The sequence below is a fragment of the Lampetra planeri genome, chromosome 9, assembly GCF_965212315.1.
Source record: "Lampetra planeri chromosome 9, kcLamPlan1.2.h2, whole genome shotgun sequence".
NCBI classification, from domain to species: domain Eukaryota; kingdom Metazoa; phylum Chordata; class Hyperoartia; order Petromyzontiformes; family Petromyzontidae; genus Lampetra; species Lampetra planeri.
The window spans coordinates 2,175,412-2,188,695 of NC_136115.1; the positions used below are offsets into that span (position 1 = coordinate 2,175,412).

General features: G+C 48.0%; 1 protein-coding gene across 4 annotated transcripts in view; it reads right to left on the bottom strand.

Annotated features, from left to right (window-relative positions):
• The window catches only part of LOC144720557 (electrogenic sodium bicarbonate cotransporter 1-like), a 57,502-nt gene that overhangs the window by 23,424 nt on the left and 20,794 nt on the right, over positions 1-13,284 (bottom strand). For all 4 annotated transcript variants that reach the window (XM_078597356.1, XM_078597354.1, XM_078597355.1 and 1 more), the window contains 4 exons: positions 8,333-8,420; positions 7,849-8,003; positions 6,084-6,212; positions 5,181-5,355 (listed from right to left, as the gene is read on the bottom strand). In XM_078597356.1, the coding sequence (XP_078453482.1) occupies positions 5,181-5,355; positions 6,084-6,212; positions 7,849-8,003; positions 8,333-8,420 (547 nt within the window). The remainder of the gene's footprint in view (positions 1-5,180; positions 5,356-6,083; positions 6,213-7,848; positions 8,004-8,332; positions 8,421-13,284) is intronic.

A 13,284-nucleotide genomic window follows, 5' to 3' on the forward strand; every position in this document is an offset into this window, starting at 1 on the left:
ATGATGACGTCACCCTGCTGCTGCTGCTCTATATAAGAACGGGAGACACAGCAGAGCCTCACCATTCTGGCGAATTGCCCGATGATGCTGGATGCAATTACCAGCGAAACATCGTACTCAAATTGTAAATGTTGTGGTTTCGCGCTTCAACACACCGGTGGGCTAAAGCAGTGAACTAATTTGTCTTTTGGCAACGTGACACTTTTTTACTGATTGGCCGTGTCGGGTGGTGGAGGGTTATGACACATTTATAAATAACGCGATCTAAACCCAAAAACGTTGATTATGCATTTTAATTTATGTTCGTGCAGAGCATCCCCAGTCACTTTATGCAGAAACACACACACGATCTCATGAAAGCCGTCGCCTGATTAATCCAGCCCCCAAAAAATGCTAACTCAAACAAATATGCGTTTTAAGTTCGATTTGAAAGATTTGATCGTGCCAGCATTCCTGATGCGACTTGGAACAGAGTCCCAGAGACAGGGAGCATCCCAACGGAAGGCCCCTTGACCCCTCCCGAGTTCGGACGACTTCCTCGGAACCACCAAGAAGAGTTCAGCATTTTCAACTCGGCTGTTGAAATATTTGGAGCACAATTCATTCTGTACATGACGTTTTCCAAACCGAAAAGCTTGAGCGATATTCAACGGCGCGTAACAGATAATCGTTGGGAATGATCGCTGCTGAGATGCTGGTGAATGCCTTGGGCTTTCAAATCTTCATATCATGTGTGTCGACAATGCCATGAGAGGTACACGGAGTTTTAGAAGGATGAGCCTCATGCAATATTAGGAAGCCACTGGAGCTATGCAATTTTAAATCTCAATTGAAAACTAATTTCCTTAGAACTAATATTGTGTTCAGTTTGTTGTCCTACCCCTGTACCACCGATTAGCATGGTTGGCTACCCACGGTGCGAAAGAAGTTCAACATACATACATACAATAACATCTTCATTGTAGCAAGTGTGTGTCCGTGTGTGCTTGTTTAGTTTTATTTACCCAACTCAAACTGGCAATTATAATGATTTAATATTCGATTATACCGTTATAGACAGCTTATGTATTGAAAACTTACATGTTCTAATGCTGCACAGCATCATGGGAAACAACCACAATGCATTGCAGACAAAGCCAAAGTACGTTGACAGCAATGTACTTGTGACCTACAGCTCAATCACAATTTTAAATAGATGAATCAACAAGGCAATTTTACATCAGTGTGTCCTTCTTTACATGGACAGTTTATTTTTAGTTTAACAACCACATTATGGTTTGGAGCTGTGCAGTCACAGATATAAACTGTTGTGCCCTCCATAAAGAGGGGAATGGAAGAGTATAAAGCCTTGACAAACAGCATCATCCCAGGCAATTGGAATTTCTACCAGCTTCAAAAAGAAGAAGTGCATCCCAGTTATATGTTAACTAAACCGCAACACCCTAGACGTAAACAAACTTTGCAGAGACTCACGTAAGCTGCACATCTACACCGCCAACTACTTTCGTCAGCATTTAAGTTTTCCTTCAACTGAACGAGCAGCGTTCTTGCAAACGCTTATTCCCAGCTCCCACGCGCAATAAATGCGCTACATCCTTGTCACCCTCGCAGCCGTTCCAAATTGGGGACATTTATCATATTAACGCACGAACTGTCAAGTTCCACCTTCGTCGGTGAGCGTCTTTGCATGGCAGAGTGAATGTGCATTATCAGAGGCAGCCAAACACAAGCCCCTCGTGTGTGTACAGTCGCACAAGTGCTGTGGCGTGAGCGGATATTGTGCCGTCAATGGACCATGCAACAATTCCTGTCCCAGGTGCGTTCACTCTTCTCCCTGCAGGTGAGCAGCGGTGGTAACACAAGGCGCAAGCAAACGAAGCAAAAGGCCTGATTCGTGTTCACGAAACAAGTAAGATTTAACCCAATATCATCGCAACAAAAAACTCCGATTCGTAGACAAATGAAATAAAGTTGCTGAATATATATTTCTTGAAATTAATCGAGGAACTTTAGTATTTCACGTAGCTGTGATGCAATTAAGTTACACAGCGTATCCGGGAAAACACATTCCTGCAGAGGGAGCTGGTAGGAACGTTGGGTTGCTCGGTCAATGGCCAGGGTCAACGGCGGCGTGGTGTATTCCGCAAATATGCCCGACTGTGAGGGCGGGCACAAGCCGGCATGAGTAGGTTAAACGTTGAGTTTTATAAGGGCACCACGGGGTGACCAGCCCCTCCTCACCCAGCACCTCCCCGCCTTCCCCACCCAGCCCCTCCCCAACCTCCCCTCCCCTCCCCACCCAACCCCACCCTCCCCACCCAGCCCCTCCCCACCCTCCCCTCCCCACCCAGCCCCTCCCTGCACGACGGACGGACGGGCACAATAATCCCCTGTGGGCTGGTGTAACCAGGAGGTTCCTACCAGTATAACGTTTTCAGTAATGTGGGTGTATACAAAATATCGTCTGCTCTGGGTTCTCAATGAGCTGCCACCACCACGGGTGAAGAGGGGAGGTGGATGGGTGGTGAGCGAAAAGAAGGTAAAGGTGCAGCCCTGCAATTGCTCTCGTCACTGCTGGCAGAAAGGGCTATGTGGGTCCAATGTGCCATGTTAGCCAGGCGTGTTGGAAGAGGGTGCGCGTACCCACACTTTACCCCACCATATGCGACCTACCGATTGCCCACCTTTGGTTTTAACTATTTATACTCCAGGGTGGGGCAGAGGTGTAGTGGTGGTGGGGGGGGTGGCGTGATGGAAATTTGATAAATGTACACCGTTGCTTCAACTGCTGCGTCAGGAGATGGCATTAAACTGGGCAACCGCTAGATTGCAAGTCCAATGTGCTCACCATGACACCACAGTATCTCCCGGAGTAGTGAGAAGTATTACTGTAGCAGCCTCTATTTAAACTGGGGGCGAGAAAGCCCGTATCCCTTCAGAGAGGGGCACCTGCAATCACCGCCGCAATTATTGTCGACTCACGGTGGGGGGGGGGGGTGTGGGGGGGGGAACGCGGTGTTCCATGTGGGTCAGTTTCAAGGGAGCGAGCCGGATTGTCACATTACCGCGGGGCACGGCGGTTATTGCTGTAATTAATATAACCGCTCTCTTGCCGCTGTTGACTCTGCGGGTGTACGCTTGATCAATATTGAGCGTGCTTCTTAGAGTTACAGGCCAGCACAGGACAAGCAAATATTGGGAGGTCGTCAATTCCTGTTCTGAGAAAGTGCTTTTGAAAACGCATTTGTCATCGCACGGGCTGTTGTGGATTTGCTGTCCATATCAAAGCTTGCTGATTATTGAGATTAATGTAACACGCAGCAAGGACACACTCGGATGTCATTTGTCGAGGCGACACAGAATTGGCAAACACAGTAATTGACGAGAAAAGTTAAACGCTGGTCCGTAGATAAGCACTGCATGAGCTGAACAGTGAAACGCTCCGGTAGTGTAATTCAAACCGGTTCATAACGAACTCTACATTTGGGGGGAATGAAAAAAAACCCCTCAGATCACCAGATTCTTAGTGCAGTGTGCCAACCACTGCACTAAAAACCTGGTAACCTGAGTTTGATTCCCGGCCATGGCTCACATGAGCGACGAGTGATAACTGAACCAGTCCTGGTGGCCGTGACTGCACCGTCCCACACTGACCAGCGAGGTGAAGTATGGTCACACAACCCCCGTGACGGCGTGGGACGTCTGCAACCAACAGCGGACAAATGGCTGTAATGTATTCTTATTATAATTAAAAATACTGTTACGGGACACACTCTGACTTAATTAAAGGGAATTTTATTTGCAACATTATCCAAAGCAATTCATTAAGTAGGATATGTTTATATATTTATTATTGGAGGTCAGAGATAGGTCAGCCATTATTTAATAACATGAGCGTGAATCAGATTATTTAATATTGAAAGTGGAGGTCAGTGTGCGAAGCATTAAGCAGGCATTCTCTTGCTGCTATCACATCAAAGCAAAGATAAGGTGCAAATGTTAAGACTCTTTCATCGAATGGGCAACACAGAGACAGCCAACACACAAAACATCGTGTGGGCTGTCACGGTTGTGCTGTACGGCCCTCGGATGTGTTATCAGATCGTAGCGCATTGTGTTGTTCAGCACGGTGTCCGACGTTTCGCTCCATGTGCTTGTACTGTTGGAACTGAACGGAGCCATTCAGTTTCTGTGGAACTACTACTCCTAGTTGTGTTAATTTTACCAGCTAAGGCCCACTGAGCTATGCGGCTTTTTTTCAGAAGTGACCTGGCCGTAAATGATAGCTCAACGAAGTGGATTATCGTGTCGGAATTTAGAGCAGCCAAATGCTCTAAAAAGCTTCCAGGACGTCGAGCGAAACGTCTGACATCATGCCAGACAATACTTGGTACAACCCGAACAAACACACATCGACGGGTGATGGTATAATATATTTATGTTGAACTTCTTTCGCACCGTACGTAACCAACTTTGCTAATTGCATCAACTTTGTCCAACCATTCGAGCCATTCGCTCCATCTTCCAGTCTCCTGCCACAAAAGCACCGTGACATTGGCTGGATTGTCATGCCGCCTTTCGAATTGCGCAATGCTGGTGGCTGTTGTTGCTTTTGCGCGGCGCATGTCCAGAGTGGGAGAGGCGAGCAAAAAACCGAATAATCTAAAACATTACGCAGCCTCTGACCTTTGGGAAATGCGTTTAAATACGTTTGCCTCAATAATTCGCATTGACTTACGTGCATTCCTGGCGGGTGCAGAACAAACGTTTACATTTTATTACGTTTCAGCAAAATCTCACACATTCTTAGATTACATACACTTGGGTGAGTTTGCGCTCGACAAACACAAGTCCAAAAAGCGTAGCTCTGAGGTTGACTTAAGCGACAGTTCACTTTGAGTGTACGTCCATCTGATATGTTGACTCCCTCATCGTCACCACTGTTATCCGAGGGCGGCCCTCCCCAAAGAGTGTCGCTCCCCGAGGACACTGAACCACGTGGCCCACTTTACAGCAAGCCACGTGACCCGGCTGGCTTGGTCTGCAAAGGATGCTGTGGAGAATCTGGGCAGGTCCCCCTCGTCCGGATTACGGAGCAAGCCAACTCACTTCCCACGGGTCATGGGAACGTGGCCACGAGAGAAGGGTTTGGCTGGTGTTGCGTTAGCAGGAGCTCTTGCCTGCATGTTGTCCGTGGCATCCCCCAGCAAGCCGCCAAACGTGATGGCGTTGGTGATGGTGGCCAAGTAGATGAAGAGGGTGGCCGATAGCGACTGGATGCTCAGCGCGTCGTAGATATCGCTGCAGAAAAATGGCAGCTTCCTCTTGATGTCCTTGAACAGGCCACCGAATAGCCTGTAGAGGGCACATGGGCAAGACATGTGTTTGTACAGCGGTTCGTTTAATAGGCAAGTGTGTGTGTGTATATATAAAAACGTGTGACACATATACACGACTGAACGACACAACTCAGGAGACAAATGCGTTCGGGCGTTGTTCTGGTCACCCACCCCCTCGCGTGCCGTGCCGGCCTTGTTCGTTGGTGTTCGCTAACAGCACTTGCCCCAAAAAGTATGTTTTGGCCCAAACGGGGGACCTTTGTCTTTGTTTGCATGAGCATGTTGGTGTGCGTGCGGCTGCCCAAACGATGGAGCTCGATTTGCGTCTCTGGAATGGTTATGAATGCCCCTGCCCCTCGGAAGTAAACTTCCTAAACAACAAAACGATTCTTGGTCAAAGTAAATATTTTTTTTTGTTGTTGTGCTGGCAGACGCATTATGCATATTGGCGATGCTCTCGAACAGCGGTAAACATTATATAATATGTACCTACAAGCGGTAGTGACGACGATGAGTATAATTAGTGGCTGAAGAAGATGAATATATAACAATGAATATGTTTGATGATGTCACAGATAATAGAGTGGCAATGGTGCCGACAATTGAAATTATGCAGTTATAATGATGATGGTGATGTAATAATGCTATGACGATGACCAAGACAGTGATGCTGCTGCTGATGATGATGTTAATTGTGATGATCATTGCGTCATCGTAACAATGGTAACAATGGAGTGGTGTTACCGTCCCGTGCGCTGCAGTTCCTCCCCGGTGCCGTGGCCACCGCCACCCCCATCGCCGCCACCCCCATCGCCGCCCTCCTGCGGAGCGTCCCCATTGGCTCCCGAATCCATGGCCGAGAAGTGCGACTTCCTGCGCGGAAACCAACGCGGTCGTTTACTCGTTACATTTGTTAAAGAGGAGCAGATGTAAACCTTGCGCATTCATTCTCTCCGGCGTTGCCGACGAATTTCCCCCATTGGCGGTCTCTCCACCGTTAGTCTCCACCACCGGCCATCATCCCTCCTATCGATCGATTCTTCCAAAACCCACTTGCTTCTTCTGAACCCTTTCCCATTCTTCCGATTCCATTCCGATGATGTATGTTGTACGTCATCGGAACGGAATCGGGAAGAGAAACTAAAACCAATGAACTTCATCAGTACGTCTTCAGGTCTGAAGATGTACCGAGGCCCCCACAAGGCCATGCGGGAGGGCGTGTGGCACAGTTTGGCACCAGCTTACATACAGTGCGGTCGTTTCGCTACAGTTCTCTGCGGGAAGTCTTTAAAAAAACGGCGTTATGCCTCTCTAAATAAAAATTACGTGAACCGCTGGCGCGTTCCTAGATTCAGCGGTGACCGGGACACACCCTGCAACTTGCAGACATCTTGGAAAGAGAAAGGGTTAACAGTCAATGCGATGTCTCTACCTTGTAATTGGTGTCTGACCCAAGTGCTCATCTTTCCATGTATCAGTGTAAATCCAAGCGTACGCCTCTTCAACTTCATTTTCACACTTTTAGATTTGTTTCAATTTCCTCTGTCAGTGTCCATGTCTGAACCATGTGTCCCTGTCTGGACCATTCCGCAGAGCAGGCAATGTGCACTTGTCGATTGCTTCTCGTGTTCTCTTATCAAGTTCAGTTTCCCAAAAGCACTACAACCTGCTCTTGGTCACCTCTTTATTTCCCTCACTTGGAACCTGGTTCACCTTCAGCAACTGCTTCATGTACGTACATACTCTCACGTGGGTTCTTTTTGTTTTTCAATTACTGTGCTTCTCATAGATACCTCCAATTGTTTAATGAACTTGCACAGTCATTTTAACAACCAACAATAAAATAACTGCGGGAAATTATACGAGAGCTTGATAAAAAAACAAAATAAGAAGGCTTGAAAAGTGGGTGCTTCAAGGTAAATGAGAAAAAAAAACCCACATCCAACAGACCGTAAACACTGAAAAAAATGACATTTAATTCCAGAGGTCGCACCGACTGCGTTCATAACTCGGGGCTGCGATCACCGAGAGAAATAAGCCACCATGTGACGTCTAAGCCAAATGGAAAAATGAAACAATCGTCGAAAAGCGCCGCGTAATGTCCAAATGCTCGTGCATTGTCTTTGATCCGAGCGGATAAAAGGCGGCTTCGATGTTTCTCGGAAAATTACGAAATGCAAAAAAAACTTTGTATTGGCACGCAGCCCATGTTGGCTTAGGGGAGACGATGGTGGAATTCGTTGGTGAAAACTCGAATCCTCGTCGAGTCCCAATCTGGCTGTTGTATACTTGTAATGATATGGTTTACAAAAAATCATACCATGCAAGCAACGCACACGTCGGAGCGTCAGTTGGCATCGGGCACGGGTGGCGGTGGTGTTACAACGGTCAAGCGAAGTAATCGAACGCAGAAAGAGGGGGCCGAGGGCCACCCCCCCCCCCAAAAAATAACTACAGCACCCCTAAGTGGGTGGACGCCATCATCAAACCTCCTCCGTGAGGCGCCCACCGTTTTTCGGGTGAGGGCAGCGTCTTGGGGGGCTCGATGCGGATGTTGGGGTCCCACTCTCCGGGCGGGAGCACGATCACCTCGTCCAGGAACTCGTCGATGCCGGCGATGAGGTCCTCCCGGTCGCGTGCCTTGTACGCCACGTCGTGGAACACCTGGCGGGGGGCAACGGCGGCGTGAGACGGCGCCGGCGATCGGCGCGCAATAATTCCTCCCCCACCGTACAACTAGCCTGGCACCGCCGATTGAGATCGATTTTATATATTTCAAGCAAATCGAATACATTTCTTCGATTAGGATCCTCTGGCTTGCGCAGTGAGGTACAGAGGAGATTCGCGAACGTATGAAGGTGCACTGCGGTGCGTCACGACGACTGGACTTTGGCGAACGCTGGCCTGGAGAAACTCGCTGCGTTCATGGCCGCGTCAAAACGCCGATGTCTGTTCCATCACAGCACCGGGGGACAGGTGACGCTCGGGCTCACCTCGTCGGACATGAGCGTCGCGATAGCTCTCCCGATCTCGTGGTACGACTTCGCCTTGCCCTTTGGCCCGAGCAAGATGAACAGAAACCTGGCAGGGGAAGAAATGGAAAGACGGACGACGAAATATGCCTGGCTCACTCTCTAATCCGCACCGCTTACTCCGGAGAAAAGCCATTAGCCGTCCGTGGTTGGCATCGGCGCTCGCGAAAGAAAGTGAAGGTACAGTCCTGCAAATTGGTTGCTCATGCCACAGCTGACAGAAGGGCCTTCACTCGAGGGAGCTCGAGAAGATAATTGAGCCGACTTTTCCATGCTGACATCTTGGAAGAGTCTCAGGACAGCAAGTTAAACCGTGTGCAATCGGTTGCCTGAGAAGTATGGACGTGGAGAGGGAAGAGAGGGTTAGGAAACTGTAGCCTGGGCAAGCTGGAGGGGGTGGATGTATATATGTTGAACTTCTTTTGGACTGTACGAAGCCAACCGCGCTAATCAGAGGTGCGGTGGAAGGACAACAAACTAAACACAAAAATCAGTTCTAAAGAAATGAGTTTTCAATCTAGCTGATAATTTAAAAGTGCATAGCTCCAGTGGATTCCGAATATCGGAAGGAAGAGCGTTCCAGACGGCCGCAGAAGCGCATTTGAAAGCGCAGCGATGCGGTGGCCGTCTTTGTTCGACGGTCAGCCAAAAGCCGCCGCTGGAAGGATGACTGGAATTTGCGTGATGATGGTTTATTTCCCTTGACGACATCAGCAAGATATTGTGGTTCATCTGTGGCAAGCGCTTTGTACGTAGTTAACAAAAGCCCCTTACAGGGAGACCGTGCAACGGAGGAGAGCTCCAGCGGCACGAGGTCTTCTGCAAGTCACGACACTCGAATCCATTCAAAGGATTTCCTCCAAGGCAATGCTTTTTTACGCGTTTTTTTTAGAAGCATGACTTAACAATGGCCTGTGTGTAAATAATGCACTCTGGGTTGTCTAAAGCATAAATTAAAAATTATGTAAATTATTTAAAGTGCGGGTGGATTGACAGTGTCCACTGCTGGATGATGGCTTCCCCATGCCATGTGGGTCATGGGGGCGGGGGTTATTTGACCATATTTCACAACTCCGTTCAGTGCTGGTTGGGTTGAAGGTGGGGAGCATAGACAGTGCAGTACAACAACAATTTTGCATCATAAATGTTGCATCGTTGTCACAACATCATAAATAGATAATTAAATAGACATCATTTACCAGTGGGCTTAATTTCCTGCCTAAAATTTCCTGGGACGCTGAGGCACTGGAGCAGGCATCGGATTAAGCCACAGCGAGAGGCATGGCATACTGGACGTGGTGTGCCGGGCATTGATAACATTTCCAACGTCGACCCAGCTGCAATGAATCCGCGATCGTTACAAAAACGCGTTACATACCACGCTACGCATCGCGTTGCACATCGCATTGCGCGGTGGTACGGCGGATGTGGGCGAAGCGGAGGGTCGAGTCGTGATCTTCCCTCTCTCGGGGGGGGGGGGGGGGGCAAGAGTGGCGACCCGGGGAGCGCAGTGCAGAGCTGTCACTGCACTCGCCCCCATCTCCTAGCACCGGTGGAGCTTTACAAACACATCCCCGTCACCCCCCACCCCCCTCCCACGGAGAAAGTTTGTTCTTGGCTCACCTCCGGAGACGAAAGGGTCACGTGTTGCGCACCAGCAGCGCGCACAAAAGCCTCCGAGTGGCATCCCAACTGCGGCCTCAATGTGTTACATGACCGCCCGATTGTAAAACAAAGTATCTCGGCCTCAAATGAAATGCTGTTATTGGAACTGGTGGCGGTGGCGAATAATGTTGAGTAATAACAAAAATTTATTTTATGTGCATGAGACTCCAATCTAGTGTATTGCCATTTTAAGCAAGATAATGCAATGGCAAGAACATTATAACGTGGAATACTCTGCAATAGCCATGTAGCACTAAACTATTAAAAGTAAAATATTCGTTATTTTACCAGGTAAGGTCCACTGAGCTATATAGCTCTTTTTCAAAAGCGACCTGGCCACAAATGCAACATTTTAGCCAAGCAATTCAGGAAAGTAAAAGCAGGACATCTTGCTCGATGGGTTGATAGCCAATGGACAAGACTGGTGACAGAATGGCAGCATTAGGAGAGAATGCATCCGAGAAGGCGATCACTGGCGAGACGTAGCGATGGCATCGGGTGAGTGTGCGGGAGAGTGAGATGGATGGTAGCAGCACTCCACTGAGGGAAGGCGATGGCTTGTGGAACCCATCTTCCATGAGTGGATAGACAACGTCTGATGATGACGATGATGAGCCATTCAATTCCGGATGCACCATTCAGTCTCCTCCCCATTCTGTGCATTGGCAGAACTCGCAGGATCAAGTGCCGGGTGCAATTGGCCGCAGCTCGGAATGTCCCACACGTATCAAAGCTCTCGTTCTCGCATGCCACGTTCTTTGTGCCTTTTCAATTCATTCATTTGGTCGACAGTACAAATCACAATGGCCTTTTTGTTGTTGTGAAAGCTGGCACTGCCCGGCATGTGACCACGTAACTCCAACCTTGGCTGGCTCCAACGCCTGTCTTTCCCTAAATCCTCTTTAATTTGAACGTAATTCAGACACGAGGATAATGTAGCGTAAATAATAACGCGCACCGCGGAGAGCCAGAGAGCACGATCGAATTCCGCGTCGCAGCGCAACGCTCGCTGCCACGCAAATAAACAGACATGTACTATCACAATATCAAAATGCACGCGCGCAGCATGGTGTTACATTGCAGGCGAGGGGAACAAAATGTCTAAGGGGGGTAAATACAAACACCAGTGCAGGATGAATAATTGCTTCGTTATGCTCTCCGTGTTGAAGCTTTAATGTGTCCGCCAACGTAACAGTGGCGTTTATGAATGGGCGCTTGCTTGCGTTTCATTCGGTGAATCTAAAACAGCTGCACTGCAAGCTGTAACAGGGCTCACTCTGTGCTGTGGTGGTGGGCGACTGTGGATCAAGAACAATGTGCATGTTTGTACAATGTACATGTGTGTACATGTACATGATGCATGTGTGTGCATGTTCAGACCTTTTGACATGCCGCTGCTGGATGAGGGCCCTCCCACACACCCTGCAGGTGATCTGCTGCATTTCATCGGCATGCTGTTCAGTGCAGCTGAGCAATAGTGAGGATCATAGGTGTGGCAGCATAGAAGTACAGTACCAGAATGGAATATGCTGCACAATCCCTCTGATTGTCCACCACACAGTCTTGTAGTCTACACCACAGGGTTATGTGTGGTGTTCGCCCATGTGACCACTGTCCAGGATCAACAACTTTGCTTAGCTTCCGTGATCTGACGAGGTTGGGCACGTGACATTCTTGATGATTTGGTCACAGGCAATGAAAAATGTTCAGGGTTAGGTTGGGAGTTCATCTCTCAGCATAAACATTAAAAACAAATGTGTCCATTAGCCTACCGATCTAGTGGACAAATGCTTTCCAACAGGAATTGTTTGGACAGGCAAACTTTGGACCGGATTTGACTCCTTGGGGCTCATGAGTAGAGTCAGGCACATTAAACCATTGCTGCACTATAAGTGGCTGTGTGGCTAAGCAAACAAACCGAGCCAGCACTGCTGAAATTGTGAATTAAAATCCCATGTTCCCACCCGAGATTAAACAGGGATCAAACAAATCAAGAGCGAACCATTAAATCGTCTGGAAAATAACGAAAAACAACAACATTGCATTTAGGTAGCTTCTGTTTAACATCGTAGGCAGAGCCGGCCCAGCCACTAAGCGACCCTTGCAATTGCAAAGGGCCCCGTGGCCAGCAGAGGGCCCCCTAGAGTCACTGCGAGCTAGTGGGTGAAAAAAATCATACATCAAAGGGGCCTCCAACCAAATTTTGCTTAGGGCCCCCAAAGGTCTAGGGCCGGTTCTGATCGTAGGCTAACGTGACCAATATCATCATAGGTAGCTTCTATCAGCACAAAGGTCCCACAGGCCACGATGTAGAGGACATAGAGAGAAGGACCAATGGAATTATATTATTGTGTAACTGCTGCCCATGTTACATCACACTGTGTTTACAGCGCCTGTGCTAAACATCACCATGCATTGAGTGTCCCCATTACACTTCTCAGTGGTCCAAGTGTTCCTGATGAAGAATTATCAAGTAGCCTCGACTGATGCACCAGTATATATCATGCCCACTGAATCATGCCCACTGAATCATGCCAATCCCTCTGTTCGTTTCACTTCTTAGCTGTGAAGTGAAACATTTTACTCTCTTATTCCTGCCTCCGCCCCCCCCTCTGTCTATTTAAGGCCACCCCACAGAGACTATCACCCCTCTCTGTTACCTGTGTTGCTCTCGCTATGTATCTTGGTGATATCTGTCTGCTAATATGTCTGTCTATAGTTTTCTGGTTAGATTTTATGTCGCTATTTCATTATACCTGATGATGATTGCTTGTGTTGCAATCGAAACGTCGTATTCTATTATTTAATTTAATTTATTATTTTATCTTTAGACGTGACTTAACCGAAAGAAACAAATAATAATTCCTGCAGTCACGAAAGTTCTAAAATTAAGATTGAACCACTTCTACGGGGAAGTTTTAAGCTTATTTTTTTTCTCTCTCTCTGGCGACTTGTTTTCTCTGCCTGTGTCCTCTCTTTAGATTGTTCACACTTAAATTCTAACTTAGCAATCTTTGAAATACGTAATCAACCAGGCTATGCGTTAATTGTGTGTTGACCGACCCTCTGTGTTGTATTACATTACATTTCGATATTTTACTAGGTTATTTAATTTTAGTGTGTCCTTCTCCTGATTTTCAGGCTTGCTTGCCGTGCCATCGCATTCGCAGCACCACGTATGTTGACCACTCATTGATATGCTAATTTTTCTCTAACCCTCCTCCCTCTCTCTGCCTCCGCCCCCCCCC